This window comes from Mobula hypostoma, chromosome 4, assembly GCF_963921235.1.
Source record: "Mobula hypostoma chromosome 4, sMobHyp1.1, whole genome shotgun sequence".
NCBI classification, from domain to species: domain Eukaryota; kingdom Metazoa; phylum Chordata; class Chondrichthyes; order Myliobatiformes; family Myliobatidae; genus Mobula; species Mobula hypostoma.
Window position 1 is genome coordinate 201,970,369 of NC_086100.1, and position 24,899 is coordinate 201,995,267.

The 24,899-nt window shown below is 47.5% G+C and overlaps 1 protein-coding gene across 1 annotated transcript in view; it reads left to right on the top strand.

Annotated features, from left to right (window-relative positions):
- Positions 1-24,899, top strand: part of LOC134345895 (dynactin subunit 1-like) — a 133,499-nt gene that overhangs the window by 59,507 nt on the left and 49,093 nt on the right. Inside the window, exons 11-14 of the mRNA XM_063047237.1 lie at positions 14,728-14,790; positions 14,901-15,050; positions 15,257-15,418; positions 15,785-15,916. Of these exons, the coding sequence (XP_062903307.1) occupies positions 14,728-14,790; positions 14,901-15,050; positions 15,257-15,418; positions 15,785-15,916 (507 nt within the window). The remainder of the gene's footprint in view (positions 1-14,727; positions 14,791-14,900; positions 15,051-15,256; positions 15,419-15,784; positions 15,917-24,899) is intronic.

Sequence of the window (24,899 nt, forward strand, 5' to 3'; positions counted from 1 at the left end):
CAGGAAACGTGAAGCTGAACGCTTTGTGTTGACTGTGGTGTTTATACACAGGGAACCGGAAGCTGAACGGTTTGTTTTGACTGGTGTTTATACACAGGGAATGGGAAGCTGAACGGTTTGTGTTGACTGGTGTTTATACGCAGGGAACGGGAAGCTGAACGGTTTGTTTTGACTGTGGTGTTTATACACAGGGAACAGGAAGCTGAACGGTTTGTGTTGACTGGTGTTTATACACAGGAAACTTCAAGCTGTACGGTTTGTGTTGACTGTGGTGTTTATATACAGGAAACGGGAAGCTGAACGGTTTGTGTTGACTATGGTGTTTATACATAGGGAACGTGAAGCTGAACAGTTTGTGTTGACTGGTGTTTATACACAGGGAACGGGAAGCTGAACAGTTTGTGTTGACTGGTTTTTATACACAGGGAACGTGAAGCTGAACGGTTTGTGTTGACTGTGGTGTTTATACACAGGGAACGTGAAGTTGAACGGTTTGTGTTGACTGTGGTGTTTATACACGGAACGGGAAGCTGAACGGTTTGTGTTGACTGGTGTTTATACACAGGGAATGGGAAGCTGAACGGTTTGTGTTGACTGGTGTTTATACACAGGGAACGTGAAGCTGAACGGTTTGTGTTGACTGGTGTTTATACACAGGGAACGGGAAGCTGAACGGTTTGTGTTGACTGGTGTTTATACACAGGGAACGTGAAGCTGAACGGTTTGTGTTGACTGTGGTGTTTATACACAGGGAACGTGAAGTTGAACGGTTTGTGTTGACTGTGGTGTTTATACACGGAACGGGAAGCTGAACGGTTTGTGTTGACTGGTGTTTATACACAGGGAATGGGAAGCTGAACGGTTTGTGTTGACTGGTGTTTATACGCAGGGAACGGGAAGCTGAACGGTTTGTGTTGACTGTGGTGTTTATACACAGGGAAGAGGAAGCTGAACGGTTTGTGTTGACTGGTGTTTATACACAGGAAACGTGAAGCTGTACGGTTTGTGTTGACTGTGGTTATATACAGGAAACGGGAAGCTGAACGGTTTGTGTTGACTGTGGTGTTTATACACAGGGAACGTGAAGCTGAACAGTTTGTGTTGACTGGTGTTTATACACAGGGAACGGGAAGCTGAACGGTTTATGTTGACTGGTTTTTATACACAGGGAACGTGAAGCTGAACGGTTTGTGTTGACTGTGGTGTTTATACACAGGGAACGTGAAGCTGAACGGTTTGTGTTGACTGTGGTGTTTATACACAGGAAACGTGAAGCTGAACGGTTTGTGTTGGCTGGTGTTTATACATAGGGAACATGAAGCTGTACGGTTTGTGTTGACTGGTGTTTATACACAGGGAACGGGAAGCTGAACGGTTTGTGTTGACTGTGGTGTTTATACACAGGGAACGTGAAGCTGAACGGTTTGTGTTGACTGTGGTGTTTATACACAGGGAACGTGAAGCTGAACGGTTTGTGTTGACTGTGGTGTTTATACACAGGGAACGGGAAGCTGAACGATTTGTGTTGACTGTGGTGTTTATACACGGGGAACATGCAGCTGAACGGTTTGTGTTGACTGTGGTGTTTATACACAGGGAACGTGAAGCTGAACGGTTTGTGTTGACTGTGGTATTTATACACAGGGAACGGGAAGCTGAACAGTTTGTGTTGACTGGTGTTTATACACAGAGAACAGGAAGCTGAAAGTTTGTGTTGACTGGTGTTTATACACAGGAAACGTGAAGTTGTACGGTTTGTGTTGACTGTGGTGTTTATATACAGGGAACGGGAAGCTGAACTGTTTGTGTTGACTGGTGTTTAAACACAGGAAACGTGAAGTTGAACGGTTTGTGTTGGCTGGTGTTTATACATAGGGAATGTGAAGTTGAACGGTTTGTGTTGACTGTGGTGTTTATACACAGGGAACGGGAAGCTGAACGGTTTGTGTTGACTGGTGTTTATACATAGGGAATGTGAAGCTGAACGGTTTGTGTTTTATACACAGGGAATGTGAAGCTGAACGCTTTGTGTTGACTGTGGTGTTTATACACAGGGAACGTGAAGCTGAACGCTTTGTGTTGACTGTGGTGTTTATACACGGAACGGGAAGCTGAACGGTTTGTGTTGACTGGTGTTTATACACAGGGAATGGGAAGCTGAACGGTTTGTGTTGACTGGTGTTTATACGCAGGGAACGGGAAGCTGAACGGTTTGTGTTGACTGTGGTGTTTATACACAGGGAAGAGGAAGCTGAACGGTTTGTGTTGACTGGTGTTTATACACAGGAAACGTGAAGCTGTACGGTTTGTGTTGACTGTGGTTATATACAGGAAACGGGAAGCTGAACGGTTTGTGTTGACTGGTGTTTATACACAGGGAACGGGAAGCTGAACGGTTTATGTTGACTGGTTTTTATACACAGGGAACGTGAAGCTGAACGGTTTGTGTTGACTGTGGTGTTTATACACAGGGAACGTGAAGCTGAACGGTTTGTGTTGACTGTGGTGTTTATACACAGGAAACGTGAAGCTGAACGGTTTGTGTTGGCTGGTGTTTATACATAGGGAACATGAAGCTGTACGGTTTGTGTTGGCTGGTGTTTATACACAGGGAACGGGAAGCTGAACGGTTTGTGTTGACTGTGGTGTTTATACACAGGGAACGTGAAGCTGAACGGTTTGTGTTGACTGGTGTTTATACACAGGGAACGGGAAGCTGAACGCTTTGTGTTGACTGTGGTGTATATACACGGGGAACATGTCGCTGAACGGTTTGTGTTGACTGTGGTGTTTATACACAGGGAACAGGAAGCTGAACGGTTTGTCTTGACTGTGGTGTTTATACACAGGGAACAGGAAGCTGAACAGTTTGTGTTGACTGGTGTTTATACACAGGGAACGTGAAGCTGAACAGTTTGTGTTGACTGGTGTTTATACACAGGGAACGGGAAGCTGAACGGTTTGTGTTGACTGTGGTGTTTATACACAGGGAACGTGAAGCTGAACGGTTTATGACTGTGGTGTTTATACACAGGAAACGTGAAGCTGAACAGTTTGTGCTGACTGTGGTGTTTATACACAGGAAACGGGAAGCTGAACGGTTTGTGTTGACTGTGGTGTTTATACACAGGGAACGTGAAGCTGAACGGTTTGTGTTGACTGGTGTTTATACACAGGGAACGGGAAGCTGAACGGTTTGTGTTGACTGGTGTTTATACACAGGGAACATGAAGCTGAACAGTTTGTGTTGACTAGTGTTTATACACAGGAAACGTGAAGCTGAACGGTTTGTGTTGTCTGGTGTTTATACACAGGGAACGGGAAGCTGAACGGTTTGTGTTGTCTGGTGTTTATACACAGGGAACGGGAAGCTGAACGGTTTGTGTTGACTGGTGTTTATACACAGGGAACGGGAAGCTGAACGGTTTGTGTTGAGTGGTGTTTATACACAGGGAACGTGAAGCTGAACGATTTGTGTTGACTGTGGTGTTTATACACAGGGAACGTGAAGCTGAACGGTTTGTGTTGACTGGTGTTTATACACAGGAAACGTGAAGTTGAACGGTTTGTGTTGGCTGGTGTTTATACATAGGGAATGTGAAGCTGACCGGTTTGTGTTTTATACACAGGGAACGTGAAGCTGAACGCTTTTTGTTGACTGTGGTGTTTATACACGGGGAACATGAAGCTGAACGGTTTGTTTTGACTGGTGTTTATACACAGGGAACGGGAAGCTGAACGGTTTGTGTTGACTGGTGTTTATACACAGGAAAGGTGAAGCTGTACGGTTTGTGTTGACTGTGGTGTTTATACACAGAAAACGGGAAGCTGAACGGTTTGTTTTGACTGTGATGTTTATACACAGGGAAATGTGAAGCTGAACGGTTTGTGTTGATTGTGGAGTTTATACACAGGAAACGGGAAGCTGAACGGTTTGTGTTGACTGTGGTGTTTATACACAGGAAACGTGAAGCTAAACGGTTTCTGTTGACTGCTGTTTATACTTAGGGAATGTGAAGCTGAACAGTTTGTGTTTTATACACAGGGAACGTGAAGCTGAATGCTTTGTGTTGACTGTGGTGTTTATACACAGGGAACGGGAAGCTGAACGCTTTGTGTTGACTGTGGTGTTTATACACGGGGAACATGTAGCTGAACAGTTTGTGTTGACTGGTGTTTATACACAGGGAACGGGAAGCTGAACGCTTTGTGTTGACTGTGGTGTTTATACACATGAAATGGGAAGCTGAACAGTTTGTGTTGACTGGTGTTTATACACAGGAAACGTGAAGCTGAACAGTTTGTGTTTACTGGTGTTTATACATAGGGAACGTGAAGTTGAACGGTCTGTGTTGACTGGTGTTTATACACAGGGAACAGAAAGCTGAACGGTTTGTGTTGACTGGTGTTTATACACAGGGAACATGAAGCTGAACAGTTTGTGTTGACTAGTGTTTATACACAGGAAACGTGAAGCTGAACGGTTTGTGTTGTCTGGTGTTTATACACAGGGAACGGGAAGCTGAACGGTTTGTGTTGACTGTGGTGTTTATACACAGGGAACGTGAAGCTGAACGGTTTGTGTTGACTGTGGTGTTTATACACAGGGAACAGGAAGCTGAACGGTTTGTGTTGACTGGTGTTTATACACAGGGAACGTGAAGCTGAACAGTTTGTGTTGACTGGTGTTTATACACAGGGAACGGGAAGCTGAACGGTTTGTGTTGACTGGTGTTTATACACAGGGAACGTGAAGCTGAACCATTTGTGTTGACTGTGGTGTTTATATACAGGGAACGGGAAGCTGAACGGTTTGTGTTGTCTGGTGTTTATACACAGGGAACGGGAAGCTGAACGGTTTGTGTTGACTGGTGTTTATACACAGGGAACGTGAAGCTGAACGGTTTGTGTTGACTGTGGTGTTTATACACAGGGAACGGGAAGCTGATCTGTTTGTGTTGACTGGTGTTTATACACAGGGAACGGGAAGCTGAACAGTTTGTGTTGACTGGTGTTTATACACAGGAAATGTGAAGCTAAACTGTTTGTGTTGACTGTGGTGTTTATATACAGGGAACGGGAAGCTGAACGGTTTGTGTTGACTGGTGTTTAAACACAGGAAACGTGAAGCTGAACGGTTTGTGTTGGCTGGTGTTTATACACAGGAAATGTGAAGCTGAACGGTTTGTGTTGACTGTGGTGTTTATACACAGGGAACGGGAAGCTGAACGGTTTGTGTTGACTGGTGTTTATACATAGGGAATGTGAAGCTGAACGGTTTGTGTTGACTGTGGTGTTTATACACAGGGAACGTGAAGCTGAACGGTTTGTGTTGACTGTGGTGTTTATACACAGGGAACGTGAAGCTGAACGCTTTGTGTTGACTGTGGTGTTTATACACGGAACGGGAAGCTGAACGGTTTGTGTTGACTGGTGTTTATACACAGGGAACGGGAAGCTGAACGGTTTGTGTTGACTGGTGTTTATACGCAGGGAACGGGAAGCTGAACGGTTTGTGTTGACTGTGGTGTTTATACACAGGGAAGAGGAAGCTGAACGGTTTGTGTTGACTGGTGTTTATACACAGGAAACGTGAAGCTGTACGGTTTGTGTTGACTGTGGTGTTTATATACAGGAAACGGGAAGCTGAACGGTTTGTGTTGACTATGGTGTTTATACACAGGGAACGTGAAGCTGAACAGTTTGTGTTGACTGGTGTTTATACACAGGGAACGGGAAGCTGAACGGTTTGTGTTGACTGGTTTTTATACACAGGGAACGTGAAGCTGTACGGTTTGTGTTGACTGTGGTGTTTATATACAGGAAACGGGAAGCTGAACGGTTTGTGTTTTATACACAGGAAACGGGAAGCTGAATGGTTTGTGTTGTCTATGGTGTTTATACACAGGGAACGTGAAGCTGAACAGTTTGTGTTGACTGGTGTTTATACACAGGGAACGGGAAGCTGAACGGTTTGTGTTGACTGGTTGTTTATACACAGGGAACGTGAAGTTGAACGGTTTGTGTTGACTGTGGTGTTTATACACAGGAAACGGGAAGCTTAACAGATTTTGTTGACTGGTGTTTAAACACAGGAAATGTGAAGTTGAACGGTTTGTGTTGGCTGGTGTTTATACACAGGGAACATGAAGCTGAATGGTTTGTGTTGACTGTGGTGTTAATACACAGGGAACGTGAAGCTGAACGGTTTGTGTTGACTGTGGTGTTTATACACAGGGAACGTGAAGCTAAACCGTTTGTGTTACCTAGAAACATAGAAACATAGAAAATAGGTGCAGGAGTAGGCCATTCGGCCCTTCGAGCCTGCACCGCCATTTATTATTATCATGGCTGATCATCCAACTCAGAACCCCGCCCCAGCCTTCCCTCCATACCCCCTGACCGGTTTGTGTTGACTGTGGTGTTTATACACAGGAAACGTGAAGCTGAACGGTTTGTGTTGGCTGGTGTTTATACATAGGGAATGTGAAGCTGAACGGTTTGTGTTTTATACACAGGGAACGTGAAGCTGAACGCTTTGTGTTGACTGTGTTTTTATACACAGGGAATGTGAAGCAGAACGGTTTGTGAAGCTGAACAGTTTGTGTTGACTGGTGTTCATACACAGGAAACGTGAAGCTAAACGGTTTGTGTTGACTGTGGTGTTTATACACAGGAAACGTGAAGCTGAACGTTTGTGTTGACTGGTGTTTATACACAGGGAACGGGAAGCTGAACAGTTTGTGTTGACTGGTGTTTATACACAGGGAACGGGAAGCTGAACAGTTTGTGTTGACTGGTGTTTATACACAGGGAACGTGAAGCTGAACGGTTTGTGTTGACTGTGGTGTTTATATACAGGGAACGGGAAGCTGAACGGTTTGTGTTGTCTGGTGTTTATACACAGGGAACGGGAAGCTGAACGGTTTGTGTTGACTGGTGTTTATACACAGGGAACGGGAAGCTGAACGGTTTGTGTTGACTGTGGTGTTTATATACAGGGAACGGGAAGCTGAACGGTTTGTGTTGACTGGTGTTTAAACACAGGAAACGTGAAGTTGAACGGTTTGTGTTGGCTGGTGTTTATACATAGGGAACGTGAAGCTGAACGCTTTGTGTTGACTGTGGTGTTTATACACGGAACGGGAAGCTGAACGGTTTGTGTTGACTGGTGTTTATACATAGGGAATGTGAAGCTGAACGGTTTGTGTTTTATACACAGGGAACGTGAAGCTGAACGCTTTGTGTTGACTGTGGTGTTTATACACGGAAAGGGAAGCTGAACGGTTTGTGTTGACTGGTGTTTATACACAGGGAACGGGAAGTTGAACGGTTTGTGTTGACTGGTGTTTATACGCAGGGAACGGGAAGCTGAACGGTTTGTGTTGACTGTGGTGTTTATACACAGGGAAAAGGAAGCTGAACGTTTGTGTTGACTGGTGTTTATACACAGGGAACGGGAAGCTGAATGGTTTGTGTTGACTGGTGTTTATACACAGGAAACGTGAAGCTGAACGGTTTGTGTTGACTGTGGTGTTTATACACAGGGAATGGGAAGCAGAACGGTTTGTGTTGACTGGTGTTTAAACACAGGAAACGTGAAGTTGATCGGTTTGTGTTGACTGTGGTGTTTATACACATGAAACGGGAAGCTGAACAGTTTGTGTTGACTGGTGTTTATACACAGGAAACGTGAAGCTGAATGGTTTGTGTTGACTGGTGTTTACACACAGGGAACGTGAAGCTGAACGGTTTGTGTTGACTGTAGTGTTTATACACAGGGAATGTGAAGCTGAACGGTTTGTGTTGACAGGTGTTTATATACAGGAAACGGGAAGCTGAACTGTTTGTGTTGACTGTGGTGTTTATACACAGGGAATGTGAAGCTGAACGGTTTGTGTTGACTGGTGTTTATACACAGGAAACGTGAAGTTGAACGGTTTGTGTTGTCTGGTGTTTATACACAGGAAACGTGAAGCTAAACGGTTTGTGTTGACTGTGATGTTTATATACAGGGAACGGGAAGCTGAACGGTTTATGTTGACTGTGGTGTTTAAACACAGAAAACGTGAAGTTGAACGGTTTGTGTTGACTGTGGTGTTTATACACAGGGAACGGGAAGCTGTACGGTTTGTGTTGACTGTGGTGTTTATACATGGGGAACGTGAAGCTGAACGGTTTGTGTTGACTGGTGTTTATACACAGGAAACGGGAAGCTGAACGGTTTGTGTTGACTGTGGTGTTTATACACAGGGAACGGGCAGCTGAACGGTTTGTGTTGACTGGTGTTTATACACAGGGAACGGGAAGCTCTACGGTTTGTGTTGACTGTGGTGTTTATACACAGGAAACGTGAAGCTGAACGGTTTGTGTTGACTGGTGTTTATACACAGGGAACGTGAAGCTGAACGCTTTGTGTTGACTCGTGTTTATACACAGGGAACGGGAAGCTCTACGGTTTGTGTTGACTGTGGTGTTTATACACAGGAAACGTGAAGCTGAACGGTTTGTGTTGACTGGTGTTTATACACAGGTAACGTGAAGCTGAACAGTTTGTGTTGACTGGTGTTCATACACAGGAAACGTGAAGCTAAACGGTTTGTGTTGACTGTGGTGTTTATACACAGGAAACGTGAAGCTGAACGTTTGTGTTGACTGGTGTTTATACACAGGGAACGGGAAGCTGAATGGTTTGTGTTGACTGGTGTTTATACACAGGAAACGTGAAGCTGAACGGTTTGTGTTGACTGTGGTGTTTATACACAGGGAATGGGAAGCTGAACGGTTTGTGTTGACTGGTGTTTAAACACAGGAAACGTGAAGTTGATCGGTTTGTGTTGACTGGTGTTCATACACAGGAAACGTGAAGCTAAACGGTTTTTGTTGACTGTGGTGTTTATACACAGGAAACGTGAAGCAGAACGTTTGTGTTGACTGGTGTTTATACACAGGGAACGGGAAGCTGAATGGTTTGTGTTGACTGGTGTTTATACACAGGAAACGTGAAGCTGAACGGTTTGTGTTGACTGTGGTGTTTATACACGGTGAATGGGATGCTGAACGGTTTGTGTTGACTGGTGTTTAAACACAGGAAACGTGAAGTTGAACGGTTTGTGTTGGCTGGTGTTTATACATAGGGAATGTGAAGCTGAACAGTTTGTGTTTTATACACAGGGAATGGGAAGCTGAATGGTTTGTGTTTGCTGTGGTGTTTTTACACAACGGGGACCTGGGACTGTCCTTCAGTCTTCTTCGGATTGTGCAGAATGGTTGTATGTTCACACTGGGCCTGTTCAGTATTCGGACGGCAGGACGTGGCCCTGTCAGCGTAAACAGCCACCCAGATTCTTTGCACTTCCATCTGCCCGCCCCACCATCCTCTGTCGGTCTGTGTAAGCAACATCTTTGGAACAGTTCACTTGCACTAGGTTCGGGTTGTCATGGATCTTGTTGGTAGTGAGGATAAGCTCCCGCTGCCTGTTCAGGGCTCCCTGTGACGTGTGTCATATGAATAGCCTCTGACAACCGAGTCCGGCTCCTGGGCTTCACTCCTGGCTTAGCCGCTGAGCCTGGCAGACTCATTTCTACTGAGAGAAGGGGCTGAGGCAGGCTGTTGTACTTATTCCTTTTCAGCCCTGTGCGCATCGTGGCATTTTTGGCATTTCCCCAGCTTTTGGCTGTGTACAAGGCTCGACAGTCATCCCAGCAAGGATGGAAAATGTGCTGCTGTCACTACCCCAGTAGCCGGCTACAAAGGCAGGCTTCTGCTCGCTTCGGGCAGACGGGGCTTGTCAGCTCCTCAAGAAGGAGAGCTCTGACTTCAAACCGCCGTTGCCTTGTGACTGTACTCACTCATGGGAAAGGCTCTGGGAGTAATCCCTGAGGAAATCTCTGGAGCTGGAGTCCTGAAGGCAGGCCTGTGTTCAACACTGACTTGCAACTCCTGCGACGCCACTGGTGCCCGACTGGATCGGCCTCTGCCGTTCCTTTGGATCCATCAGCTGCATGGTGGTGGGTGTAGCCTGCTGCACAGGCAACAGTATGCTCACCATTTCATGTCACTCTTGCACATCATTAGCAGTAGACAGCTGGGACGCAACACACCATCAGCCGCCCTTAACCACAATGTACCTGAACATTTCTATCGGAATAAATCCTGCAAAAAATTTCTTCAAATCATTAAAAACACTAAAACCCATATCACATCAAAAACAATTAATATTCTTGCTTGGAGGCATAACAATACAACAGTCCCGTGGGTCAACATTCGTCCATGTCCCTCTACACTTGAGGTTCCCAACCTATTTTTATGCCATGGAGCCTTACCATTAACTGAGCGGTCTGTGGACCTCCGCTTCGGAAACCCTAATTTAACCCATTCTTGACAAAGTATCTCTCCGAGTATGGTTTAAAACATGGGTCATGTCTCTGTGATGTTGTGAGACTACTGATCTGCTGTGTGATTGTGGTTTCAATATTAGAAGGGAGAAGTTTGGTACAAGTGAGAACTGGAAAAGAATGCAGAATAGAGTAATGCACACAATGTGAAACATAGAAAACCTACAGCACAGTACAGGCCCTTCGGCCCTCAATGCTGTTGCAAACATGAACTTACTTTGGAAATTACCTCGGGTTACCCATAGCCCTCTATTTTTCTAAGCTCCATGTACCTATCTCAAGGCATCCGTTAGTCTTGCGAGACTATGGATCTGCGCCTGGGAAGTCTTCACTCTCCAGGGCGCAGGCCTGGGCAAGGTTGTATGGAAGACCAGCAGTTGCCCATGCTGCAAGTCTCCCCTCTCCATGACACCAATGTTGTCCAAGGGAAGGGCATTAGGACCCATACAGCTTGGCACCAGTGTTGTCGCAGAGCAATGTGTGATTAAGTGCCTTGCTCAAGGACACAACACGTTCCCTCGGCTGGGGCTCGAACTCACGACCTTCAGGTAGCTAGTCCAATGCATTAACCACTTGGCCATGTGCCCACACTACCTATCTAGGAGTCTCTTAAAAAGTCTCCACCACCGTCGCCGGCAGCCCATTCCACGCACTCACCACTCTCTGCATAAAAAAACTTACCCCTGTTATCTCCTCTGTACCTACTTCCAAGCACCTTAAAACTGTGCCCTCTTGTGCTAGCTATTCCAGCCTTGGAAAAAAGCCTCTGACCATCCACACGATCAGTGCCTCTGATTATCTTGTACACCTCTATCAGGTCACCTCTCATCCTCCATCGCTCCAAGGAGAAAAAGCTGAGTTCACTCAACCTATTCTCATAGGGCTTGCTCCCCAATCCAGGCAACATCCTTTTGTAACGCTTGGCTTGATCGGCTCCCGTTCGTCGAGGAGAAACTGCCGTCTGCCCACCAAACTGTGTCTCCCGTTTGCGTAGATGCTGTGTAATGCACCCCGGTACAAACCCACAGCGTAAAACAGCAGACAGTACACAATATGCGATTTAAATGATTCCACTTTATAACTCTTATTTTGTGATGTGGTTAGTAGAAAAGCAAAATAGTAAAGAAAAGGCACCATTTTAGTTGATTTTAACCAGGCCATGCACAAGTAAATCCGTTGGAGGTCACGGAACCAGGTCTCCTTTCCACCAACCGATCTCCTCCGAACTCCGTCGGCTCTCAGCTGGGACCAGACCCGGTGGTCTACCAGAGCGATCCACACGCGTCCGTCCTCTTCCCTTCTCCTCGACGAAAGCCAGCACAGTAACTCCAGCTCCCACGCATACAAAATAGAATAACGTGACTTCCATTGGTTATTCCCCGTTATCTGCAGTTATAGCCCAAACATCGCAGCTGCAGAGAAACATTACTTCATCAGTTAACATTACAGAGAAGCTATTTCATTATAACACTACAGAAAAGCCATTTTATTATTAGCCTTTAACATCACTGAGAACCCCCCCCCCCGCCACCACACTTGTAAATCTCCTCTGCACTCTTTCTATGGTTTCCACATCCTTCCTGTAGTGAGGTGACCAGAACTGAGCACAGTACTCCAAGTGGGGTCTGACCAGGGTCCTATAATAGCTGCAACATTACCTCTCGGCTTCTAAACTCAATCCCACAATTGACGAAGGCCAATGTTCTGTATGCCTTCTTAACCACAGAGTCAACCTGCGCAGCTGCTTTGAGTGTCCTATGGAGTCGGACCCCAAAATCCCTCTGATCTTCCACACTGCCAAGTGTCTTACCATTAATACTATATTCTGCCATCATATTTGACCTACCAAAATGAACCACCTCACCCTTACCTGGGTTGACTTCCATCTGCCACTTCTCAGCCCAGTTTTGCATCCTATCGATGTTCCGCTGTAACCTCTGACAGCCCTCCATCAGCAAATTTACTAACCCATCCCTCCACTTCCTCATCCAGGTCATTTATAAAAATCACTAAGAGTAGGGGTCCCAGAACAGATCGCTGAGGCACACCACTGGTCACCGACCTCCATACAGAATATGACACATCTACAACCACTGTTTGCCTTCTGTGGGCAAGCCAGTTCTGGATCCACAAAGCGATGTCCCCTTGGATCCCATGCCTCCTTACTATCCCTTGCCACAGGAGGCTACTTACGAGCTCATAGTATTACAGAAAAGATTCTAGTATGGATAGAGCAGTGGCTGATTGAAAAGGAAGCAATGAGTGGGAATAAAGGGAGCCTTTTCTGATTGGATGCCAAGAATGAGTGGTATTCCACAGGGATCTGGGTTGGGAACGATTCTTTTTATGTTATATGTCAATGATTTGGATGATGGAATTGATGACTTTGTGGCCAAGTTTGCAGGTGGTATGAATATAGGTAGAGGGGCAGGTAGTGTTGAGGAAGCAGGGAGACCAAGAGACTACAGAAGGATTAGACGGATCGTCATTTAGGACAGAGCTGGAGATATTTGTTTAGCCAGAGAGTGGTGAATCTGTTACCACAAAGGATGCAGAGGGGGATCACAAAGGCGAGGAAAGAGGACCGGGTCGAGACAACAGAGGCTTATGGAGAAGAGGAGTTCAGTGGGTAATAAAATGGACGAGTTCACGGCGCCAGCCAGGCGTCAGAGAACATTTCGGTAGTGCAATGTTATGTGTTTTACTGAAACGGGGCTGCATGAGGACATACCCGACCAAAACTTTTCCACGGACGGCTTCCAGACCGTTCGGGCTGACCGGAATTGCACTGAGAGCGGTAAGCATAAAGGAGTTGGGTACTTACTGTTCTGGTTAACAACAGATGGTGCAATCCAGGTCATATTACGATCGAGGAACGTGTTTGTAGACCGGATATTGAACTTTTTACTGTTGGACTTCAGCCATATTCCACCGAGATACAACACTGGGCGGCACGGGAGGTCGTTCCTGCCTGTGGCCATCGAACTTGCAGCTCCTCCCGTGGAGGGTCAGACACCCTGAGCCAATAGGCTGGTCCTGGACTTATTTCCATCTGGCATAGTTTGCATTTTGTTGTTTGATTATTTGTGGTTTTTGTATTGCTATATTTATGCTCTATTCTTGGTTGGTGCGACTGTAAGGAAACCCAATTTCCTGCGGGATCAATAGAGTATATCTATCTATAAATCATTGGGTATATTTAAAGCTGAGTTTATTGGGATCTTGATTAGTTAGGGTGTCAAAGGTTAAGGGGAGAAGGCAGGAGAGTAGGGTTTAGAGGGATAACATCATGGTGGAGCCGACTCAATGACTGAATGGTCTAATTCTGCTTCTATGTCTTGTGCTTTTATGGGTTGGAGGGGATGGAGAGGCTTGGAGTGGAGGATGGGATGGGGTAGTGGATGATCGATTGGGGCAGAGCGACCTCAGCGAGCATCCACCAATCCAGGTGAGGAGAAGATAGTGTACATGAAATAGACTTTGTCTGCAAGAGACAGGAACATCGGAGTGGGGTAACAGGAATGCTGGGGCGGGAGACAGGAACATCGGGATGGGGTAACAGGAATGCTGGGGCGGGAGACAGGAACATCGGGATGGGGTAACAGGAATGCTGGGGCGGGAGACAGGAACATCGGGATGGGGTAACAGGAATGCTGGGGCGGGAGACAGGAACATCGGGATGGGGTAACAGGAATGCTGGGGCGGGAGACAGGAACATCGGGATGGGGTAACAGGAATGCTGGGGCGGGAGACAGGAACATCAGGATGGGGTAACAGGAATGCTGGGGCAGGAGACAGGAACATCAAGATGGGGTAACAGGAATGCTGGGGCGGGAGACAGGAACATCAGGATGGGGTAACAGGAATGCTGGGTGGAAGACAGGAACATCGGGATGGGGTAACAGGAATGCTGGGGCGGGAGACAGGAACGTTGGAACATGGGTGAATGGGACGGGAGATCGGAGCAGGGGACAGAAATGCTGGAGATGGAAGTGTTGGAGCGGGAGATTCAGGGCGGGAATGCTGGGAAGGGAGAAAGGAACATCGGCAGTGGGAGCATTAGGAATGCTTGGATAGGAAATGGGAACATCAGGACAGGGACGTGGACTGGAACGCTGGTGGCAGGAGACGTGAACATTGGGGTTAGGAGTGTCGGGGAACATTGGCTCATCCTTGACCTCAGTACCCCACACCTCTCCCCTCCCCTCCCATGGGATAAGAGCAGGCCTTTGCCGAGGGAGAGGACCAGCATGGGATGGGATGGGATGGGCAGGGTCGGAGTCAGTGGTTGGGGAGGTGACCTTCTAACATGCTGTGTGTGTCCTGCAGTTTACCCAGAGTGCCTTGGACTGTATGGCGGTGGAGGTGGGGCGGCTGCGTGCACTGCTACAGGTCAGTCTGTCATACACATCTACCCTGTCCTGCATCCGCGCCCCGTGACCGACTCTCTCAACACCCTGACCCACCCAGCCCAGCCCCTAGTGACAGCTCTCTCCCCACAGGCGGGGCAGGAGGCTGCCGATCTGCCCCTGCTGCTGCGCGACCTGGACACCTCGTGCAGTGATGTGCGTCAGTTCTGTAAGAAGGTGCGGAGACGCATGCCCGGCACTGGGGCCCCTGGGACCCCCACCGCTCTCACCTTTGGCTCGCAGGTACGGGGTGTGGGAGGGGCATTGTGTGTGTGTGGGCGGTGGTGACGGATCATTGGGGGGATGATGGGGTTGTGGGGTCAAAGTTGCAGTGCTGTGTCGGGGGTCAGGGAGAGAGCTCTGTGACAGCTAGTATACGATGCACTGCAGATTCCGGAGCTGGGTGGTGTTGGGGTCAGGGTGACAGTGACAGTGGTTCTGTGTGACAGGTATACGACGCGTTGCTGGACTGCCGCAGACATCTGACTCGGGTGGTAGCTGTGCTACAAGAGGTGGCAGCCGCTGGGGTCCAGCTCATCGCCCCCCTTCCTGACAATGAAGGTCTACCCCCCCAGCAGCTGGAGGAGCTGGCCATCAAAGCAACACAGCAGGTGTGTGAATGGGGAGGGTGCGGGCAGGCAGCAGGGAAGGGTGGGTGGGGTTTGGGAGCGGGTGAGAGGTGGGGGAGGGGGGATGGAGCTGGGATGGTGTGTCTGTGTCCCAGGTGTGTGGGGAGGGGGTGGTTATGGGTGGGACGGGGAGAGATCGGGGTGGAGATGTTGGGAAGGGAGGAGGGAGGAGCAGGGAGCGGGGCCAGTTCTGGGCAGCCTCTGACAGTCTCCGCTGTGTTCCAGGTGTATGGGGAGGGGGTGGTTATGGGTGGGACGGGGAGAGATCGGGGTGGAGGTGTTGGGAAGTGGGGAGTGGGGAGCGGGGCCAGTTCTGGGCAGCCTCTGACAGTCTCCGCTGTGTTCCAGGTGTATGGGGCAGGGGTGGCCAGCCCCCACGAGAGTCTCCGTCAGTCCTGCACCCTGGTGATTGTCACCATGAACAAAATGGCCACCGCTATGCAGGAGGGCGAGTTTGACTCGGAGAGTGCCATCAGCAAGGTGAGAAACATAGAACATCACAACACAGTACAAGCCCTTTGGCCCGTGATATTGTGCTAACCCCTTTAACCTACTCTGAGATCAATCTAACCCTTCCCTCCTCCATTTTTCCATCATTCACATCCCTATCTAAGAGTCTGTTAAGCGTCCCTGATGCACCTGCCTCTATCACCATCAACGGCAGGGCGTTCCAGCACCCGACACGCTATGTGTAAACAGAACGTAACCGGTGAAGTAGCTAACACAGAAACATAGAAAACCTACAGCACAATACAGGTCCTTCGGCCCTCAAAGTTGTGCCGAACATGTCCCTACCTTAGAAATTAGTAGGCTTACCCATAACCCTCTATTTTTCTAAGCTCTGTGTACCTGTCCAAAAATCTCTAAAAAGACCCTATTGTATCTGCCTCCACCAGAGATTGCGGAGGCATTAACAATGATCTTTCAAGAATCGATAGATTCTGGCATTGTACCGGATGACTGGAAAATTGCAAATGTTACTCTGCTATTTAAGAAGGGTGGGAGGCAGCAGAAAGGAAACTGTAGACCTGTTAGCCTGGCATCAGTGGTTGGGAAGTTGTTGGAATTGATTGTTAGAGATGAGATTATGGAGTACCTGGAGGCACATGACAAGATAGGCCAAAGCCAGCATGGTTTCCTGAAAGGAAAATCCTGGCTGACTAATCTACTGCAATTCTTTGAGGAAATTACAAGCAGGGTAGACAAAGGAGATGCAGTAGATGTGGTGTACTTGGATTTTCAGAAGGCCTTTGACAAGGTGCCGCACATGAGGCTGCTTAGCAAGATAAGAGCCCATGGAATTACAGGGGAGTTACTAGCATGGGTGGAGCATTGGCTGATCGGCAGAAAACAGAGAGTGGGAATAAAGGGATCCTATTCTCTCTAGCTGCTGGTTACCAGTGGAGTTCCACAGGGGTCGGTGTTGGGACCGCTGCTTTTTACGATGTATGTCAATGATTTGGACTATGGGATTAATGGATTTGTGGCTAAATTTGCCAATGATACAAAGATAGGTGGAGGAGCAGGTAGTATTGAGGAAACAGAGAGCCTGCAGAGGGATGTAGATAGTTTAGAGTAGTGGTCACCAACCTTTTAAAGCCCAAGATCCCCTACCTCGACCTCAGTGAAAGGCAAGATCTACCTACTAAATTGTTTAGAGATAAAACAGCTCAGATTGTACTTCCAATTTGAGGCCTTTTATTTGGGCGAATTGTATTTGAATTACACAAAATACTTTTGTCAGACTTTCAAATTAATTCAAAGAAGAAAACACTGTAACTAGCATATCAAACAGGCCATAGCTGTCTTTCTTTAAGAATATTACAATACTTCACACCTTTATTTCTAAGTTTCATTATTTAATTTTATTTCAACATGAAAAATAAATGAATAAAAATTGACTGTTGCACTCAGTGTGATGACTGGGGCTGAATACTTTCTGCTGGTTCCCTGAAATTTGGCTCATAACTACAGACAGCCAGTCTGAGACAGTCTGTGAGGTGTACAGTTGCCATATTCCCCCCGCTAAGGTAGAAGGTTCCTATGAAACCTTTCGTGCCGAACTGCTTTATGCTGAAGAAGCAATTATCGTTAATTTATATGGAAAAAAATTTTGAGTGTTCCCAGACCCAAAAAAATAACTTACCAAATCATACCAAATAACACTTAAAATAACACTAACATATAGTAAAAGCAGGAATGAGATGATAAATACAAAGCCTATATAAAGTAGAGATAATGAAGATTAAGCTAAAACCAATCGTGGGGTAAAAAAATCGTCACGCATGCGCACACAGGTGCCCGCGCAAGGCTTCATGGTCATGGTAGTCTTTCTCGGGGTGAACACAGATGTCCGGGGATTTGATTGCTTCTTTTGTCTGTTATTTGAGAGTGAGAAAGTTGGCAACCCTAGTGAGGCGTCTGTCAGTAAATCAGCTCCTGTTCTTAGATTTAATAATTTTCACCTGTGAAAATGCAATTTCACACAGATAAGTTGGCCCGAAGTAGGCACTGACTTTTAGTGCTATAAAACCAATGCGCACACCGTGCATTGCTCAGCCCCATCAGTAGTAATTGCCACCAGTTTATGAATGGGGTTGTCACTTCCATGGACATATTTTTTAAACTCATTGTAAATATCCTCACCTCTCATTCTCTCCTTTAATTGCAAAAGAGTGAGGAAGTCCTCCTTTGTTGTAAAATCCTGGAAAGCCATTCTGACAAATACAACAAGCTGAGCTGTTTGCATTACATCCAGGGATTCATCGAATTGTAGTGAAAAATATTCACGTCCTCTGATAGTGACTCTACCCTCCTTGTCACTGTTGCAGGGCCAAGCGGGATATTATATATCAAAGTTACTGGTGAACGCAGCAGTAACTTTGATGTGTGTTGCTTGAATTTCCAGCATTTGCAGTATTCCTGTTGTTTGCGGGATACTATATATTGCAGTTGTAGTGCCGTTTTTGTTTTTAAAGTCATTAAAACAGTCTCTGCGGTAATGGCCATTGCTTCCTTGAATAAATCGCCATCTGTAAAAGGCTTCTTGTGTTTAGCCAAAAGGTGACTTACACGAGATGATGCTTCAAAGCAACCTTATTTTGAGCAACACACATAAAAGTTGCTGGTGAACGCAGCAGGCCAGGCAGCATCTGTAGGAAGAGGTGCAGTCGACGTTTCAGGCCGAGACCCTTCGTCAGGCATGTTTTGTGAAAAACGATCGCTGGGCCTTCAACCCCGATTTCAGCTCCTCAACTTTCCAGGCACGAATTGCGCTCTTTGGGGGGTGGGTGTCTTTAAATTTCTGGTGGTTGATGTTGTGGTGCTGCTCCAGATTCCCTCTTTTAGTCAGTGCTTGTGTTTGGTGGCACAACTTACATACACACTTGTCTTTCACCATGGTAAGTAGAAATTCCTCTTCCCATTCTGGATGGAATTTGTATGTTTTCGCCTTCTTTCTGGAGCCTCCGCCACGCTATCAGGGTATCACGAGCGATTGCCGATTGCGTCGCCTCTGATCTGGGCCGACATTTACGTGCTAGGCAGCAGTTAATTAATTAGCTTGTTTATTTTGGCTTTTTTTCTTAAAGATGTGCTGTGTGCATCCCGACCACCACTGCACCACTGCCTGCTTCGCGGTCCGGAGGCTGGGGACACTGCCGTATATTGATGTTTGCAACAGTCAGTACTGTTATCTAACCTGATTGGTCACTTTGATGCAGCACAGGCTACGCTGAAAATGCAGTGCATGGCTTGTTACAGTAGAGGAGGCTTTGTCTGCCGGACAGAGCGTAGGTGTTCAGCGAAACGATCTCCCAGTCTGTGTTGGGTCTCGCCAATGTACAGCCGTCTGCCAGAGAAAGCAGGATCTCCCAGTGGCCACACATTTTAATTCCACATCCCATTCCCATTCCCATTCTGATATGTCTATCCATGGCCTCCTCTACTGTAAAGATGAAGCCACACTCAGGTTGGAGGAACAACACCTTATATTCCGTCTGGGTAGCCTCCAACCTGATGGCGTGAACATTGACTTCTCAAACTTCCGCTAATGCCCCACCTCCCCCTCGTACCCCATCCGTTATTTATTTATATGCACACATTCTTTCTCTCTCTCTCTCCTTTTTGTCCCTCTGACTATACCCCTTGCCCATCCTTTGGGCTTTTTCCCCTCTCCCCCTTTTCCTTCTCCCCGGACCTCCTGTCCCATGATCCTCTCGTATCCCTTTTGCCAATCACCTGTCCAGCTCTTGGCTCCATCCCTCCCCTCCTGTCTTCTCCTATCATTTTGGACCTCCTCCTCCCCCTCCAACTTTCAAATCCCTTACTCACTCTTCCTTCAGTTAGTCCTGACGAAGGGTCTCGGCCTGAAACGTCGACTGTACCTCTTCCTGGAGATGCTGCCTGGTCTGCTGCATTCACCAGCAACTCTGATGTGTGGTGCTAGTAGAGTTATTGACCCCTTCTTGTTGCTAGCTTCACCCACAGAGACTCCGTAGATAACCCCTCCATGACGTCCTCCTTTTCTGCATCCGTGACACTATCTCCAATCAGCAGTACCACCCCCCCACCTCTTTTGCCTCCCTCCCTGTCTTTCTGAAACTTCTAAAGCCTGGCACTTGAAGTAACCATTCCTGCCCCTGAGCCATCCAAGTCTCTGTAATGGCCACAACATCATAGCTCTAAGTACTGATCCACACTCTAAGCTTATTTGCTTTGTTCACAATACTCCTTGCATTAAAATGGGCACATGTCATTGGACTAAGCGTGTCCCTTCTCTATCACCTGCCTATCCTCCCTCTCGCACTGACTCCAAGCTTTCTCTATTTGTGAGCCAATCTCCTCTTCCCCAATCTCTTCAGTTTGGTTCCCACCCCCCCCCCCAGCAATTCTAGTTTAAACTCTCCCCGATAGCCTTAACAAACCTCCCCGCCAAGATATTGGTCCCCCTGAGATTCAAGTGCAACCCGTCCTTTTTGTACAGGTCACACCTGCCCCAAAAGAGGTCCCAATTATTCAGAAATCTGAATCCCTGCCCCCTGCTCCAATCCCTCAGCAACGCATTTATCCTCCACCTCATTCTATTCCTATACTCACTGTCACGTAATCCTGAGATTACTACCTTTGAGGTCCTGCTTCTCAACTTCCTTCCTAACTCCCTGTAGTCTGTTTTCAGAACCTCCTCCTTTTTCCCATCTGTGTTGTTGGTACCAATATATACCACTTCAGGATATTGTGGATGCGATCAGAAACATCCCAGATCCTGGGAGGCAAACTACCATCTGCAAACACGAGGAATTCTGCAGATGCTGGAAATTCAAGGAACACACATCAAAGTTGCTGGTGAACGCAGCAGGCCAGGCAGCATCTCTAGGAAGAGGTACAGTTGACGTTTCAGGCCGAGACCCTTTGTCAGGACTAACTGAAGGAAGAGTCAGTAAGAGATTTGAAAGGGGGAGGGGGAGATCCAAAATGATAGGAGAAGACAGGAGGGGGGTCCAGCATATTATTCTTCGTAACTTCCGCCACCTCAAACGGGATCCCACCACTAAGCACATCTTTCCCTCTCCCCCCCCCTGCTTTCCGCAGGGATCGCTCCCTACGCGAGTCCTTTGTCCATTCGTCCCCCCCATCCCTCCCCACTGATCTCCCTCCTGGCACTTATCCTTGTAAGCAGAACAAGTGCTACACATGCCCTTACACTTCCTCCCTTACCACTATTCAGGGCCCCAGACAGTCCTTCCAGGTGAGGCAACACTTCACCTGTGAGTCGGCTGGGGTGATATACTGCGTCCGGTGCTCCCGATGTGGCCTTCTATATATTGGCGAGACCCGACGCAGACTGGGAGACCGTTTTGCTGAACACCTACGCTGTGTCCGCCAGAGAAAGCAGGATCTCCCAGTGGCCACACAGTTTAATTCCACATCCCATTCCCATTCTGACATGTCTATCCACGGCCTCCTCTACTGTAAAGATGAAGCCACACTCAGGTTGGAGGAACAACACCTTATATTCCATCTGGGTACCCTCCAACCTGATGGCATGAACATTGACTTCTCTAACTTCCGCTAATGCCCCACCTCCCCCTCGTACCCCATCCGTTATTTATTTATATACACACATTCTTTCTCTCTCCTTTTTCTCCCTCTGTCCTTCTGACTATACCCCTTGCCCATCCACTGGGCTTTTTCCCCCCCAGCCCCTTTTCCTTCTCCCTGGGCCTCCTGTCCCATGATCCTCTCGTATCCCCTTTTGCCAATCACCTGTCCAGCTCTTGGCTCCATCCCTCCCCCTCCTGTCTTCTCCTATCATTTCGGATCTCCCCCCCCTCCCACTTTCAAATCTCTTACTAACTCTTCCTTCAGTTAGTCCTGACGAAGGGTCTCGGCCTGAAACGTCGACTGTACCTCTTCCTAGAGATGCTGCCTGGCCTGCTGCGTTCACCAGCAACTTTGATGTGTGTTGCTTAAACTACCATCCGTGTTTCTTTCGTGCGTCCACAGAATCGCCTTTCTGACCCCCTACCTATAGTGTCCCGTATCAGTGCTGCCATCCTCTTCCTTTCCCTACCCTTCTGAGCCGCAGGGCCAGACTCTGTGCCAGAGGCATGACCACTGTTGCTTCCCCCAGACAGGCCGTCCCCCCCAACAGGAGTAGTTATTGTTAAGGGGGACAGCCACAGTGTACTCTAGCATCTTACTCCTGTCCTTCCCTGTCCTGTTACTCACTTATCTGTCTCCTGAGGCCCTGGTGTGACTACCTGCCTATAGCTCCTCTCTATCACCTCCTGCCGAAGATGCTGTGCCCCAGCGGCCTCAATGACTACAGACCGGTGACATTGACCTCCCACATCATGAAGACCCTGGAGAGACTTGTTCTGGAGCTGCTCCGGCCTATGGTCAGGCCACACTTAGATCCCCTCCAGTTCGCCTACCAGCCCCGACTAGGAGTTGAAGATGCCATTGTCTACTTGCTGAACCGTGTCTACGCCCACCTGGACAAGCCAGCGAGCACTGTGAGGGTCATGTTTGTTGACTTCTCCAGTGCGTTCAACACCATCCACCCTGCTCTGCTGGGGGAGAAGCTGACAGCGATGCAGGTGGATGCTTCCCTGGTGTCATGGATTCTTGATTACCTGACTGGCAGACCACAGTACGTGTGCTTGAAACACTGTGTGTCCGACAGAGTGATCAGCAGCACTGGGGCTCCACAGGGGACTGTCTTGTCTCCCTTTCTCTTCACCATTTACACCTCGGACTTCAGCTACTGCACAGAGTCTTGTCATCTTCAGAAGTTTTCAGATGACTCTGCCATAGTTGGATGCATCAGCAAGGGAGATGAGGTTGAGTACAGGGCTACTATAGGAAACTTTGTCACATGGTGTGAGCAGAATTATCTGCAGCTTAATGTGAAAAAGACTAAGGAGCTGGTGGTAGACCTGAGGAGAGCTAAGGTACCGGTGATCCCTGTTTCCATCCAGGGGGTCAGTGTGGACATGGTAGAGGATTACAAATACCTGGGGATACGAATTGACAATAAACTGGACTGGTCAAAGAACACTGAGGCTGTCTACAAGAAGGGTCAGAGCCGTCTCTATTTCCTGAGGAGAGTGAGGTCCTTTAACATCTGCCGGACGATGCTGAGGATGTTCTATGAGTCTGTGGTGGCCAGTGCTATCATGTTTGCTGTTGTGTGCTGGGGCAGCAGGCTGAGGGTAACAGACACCAACATAGTCAACAAACTTATTCGTAAGGTCAGTGATGTTGTGGGGATGGAACTGGACTCTCTGACGGTGGTGTCTGAAAAGAGGATGCTGTCCAAGTTGCATGCCATCATGGTCAATGTCTCCCATCCACTACATAATGTACTGGGTGGGCACAGGAGTACATTCAGCCAGAGACTCATTCCACCGAGATGCAGCACAGAGCGTCGTAGGAAGTCATTCCTGCCTGTGGCCATCAAACTTTACAACTCCTCCCTTGGAGGGTCAGACACCCTGAGCCAATAGGCTGGTCCTGGACTTAGTTCATAATTTACTGGCATAATTTACATATTACTATTTAACTATTTATGGTTCTATAACTATTTATTATTTATGGTGCAACTGTAACGAAAACCAATTTCCCCCTGGGATCAATAAAGTATGACTATGATTCACTTTCCCTGACCAGATGAAGGTCATCGAGCTGCATCTCCAGTTCCCTAACCCGGTCCCTAAGGAGCTGCAGCTCGACGCACCTGGCACAGATGTTGCTGTCCAGGAGGCTGGAGTCTCCCGGACCTCCCACATCTGACACCCGGTGCAGAACACCAGCCTCACACACGTACTTCCTGTTCCTATTCTTCACAAGTAACTTACCTCGCCGCGACCTGTTTTCACTGAAGCCCTGTTGAGTCAAAACCCTTCTACTCTGTCTCCCTCTACTCTGCGCCAGCTCCTCTGATGCCCGCTCCTTCAACACCTGCTCTATAAGCTGCCTCCTTTTAATCTCTTCCCACTGGTCTAACTGGCTGACATCCACGTGCCTGCACAGTGGTACCTCAGTCAATCTACAAATATTGGTAAACATTTGTGGATAGAGTACTGTGCACCGTTGCTATATATATATATGTATGTGCCTGAGACTTTTGCACAGTACTGTATGACCTCTTGTATTAGCCATTTGTGCTCTGTTGAAAAGTCCCTGGCAGTCCACTCTATCTATGCCTCTTATTGTCTGTGCACCTTGATCAAATTGCCTTTCATCTTCCTTCGTTCCAAAGAGAAAAGCTGTAGTTGCACAACCTAGCCTCATAAGATATGCTCTCTAATCCAGGCAGCTTCATGGTAAATCTCTTCTGCATCCCCTCTAAAGCTTCCACGTCCTTCCTAAAATGAGGCGACCAGAACTGAACACAATACTCCAAGTGGTCTGACCAGCAACTTACAGAACTGTAACATAACCTTGTTGCTTTTGAAGTCAATGCCCCAACTACTGAAGGCTAACATACCTTCTGCCTTCTCATTCACCCTATGGACTAGCACTGCAACTTTCAGGGATCTGTAGATGCAGACCCTCCGATCTCTTTGTTCCTCCACACTGATAAGAATCCTACTATTAACCTTGCCTCTGCCTTCAAGTTCAACTTTCCAAAGTGAATTATTTCACATTTTTCAGGTTGAACTCTTTCTCAGCCCAGTCTGAATCTTGTCTATTATAATTTATGACAGCTTTCTATACTGCCCACAACTCTATCATCTGCAAATGTACTAACCCACCTTTCAACTTCCTCATCTAAGTCATCTATAAAGTGCAGAGGTCCTTGCAGAACACCACTGGTCTCTGATACACAGGCAGGATACAATCCATCTACAACCACATTCTGCCATCTGAAGGGAAGCCAATTCCACACAGCCAAATTTCCCTGGATCCATGTCTCCTGACTTCTTGAATGAGCCTACCATGGGGAATCTTATCAAAC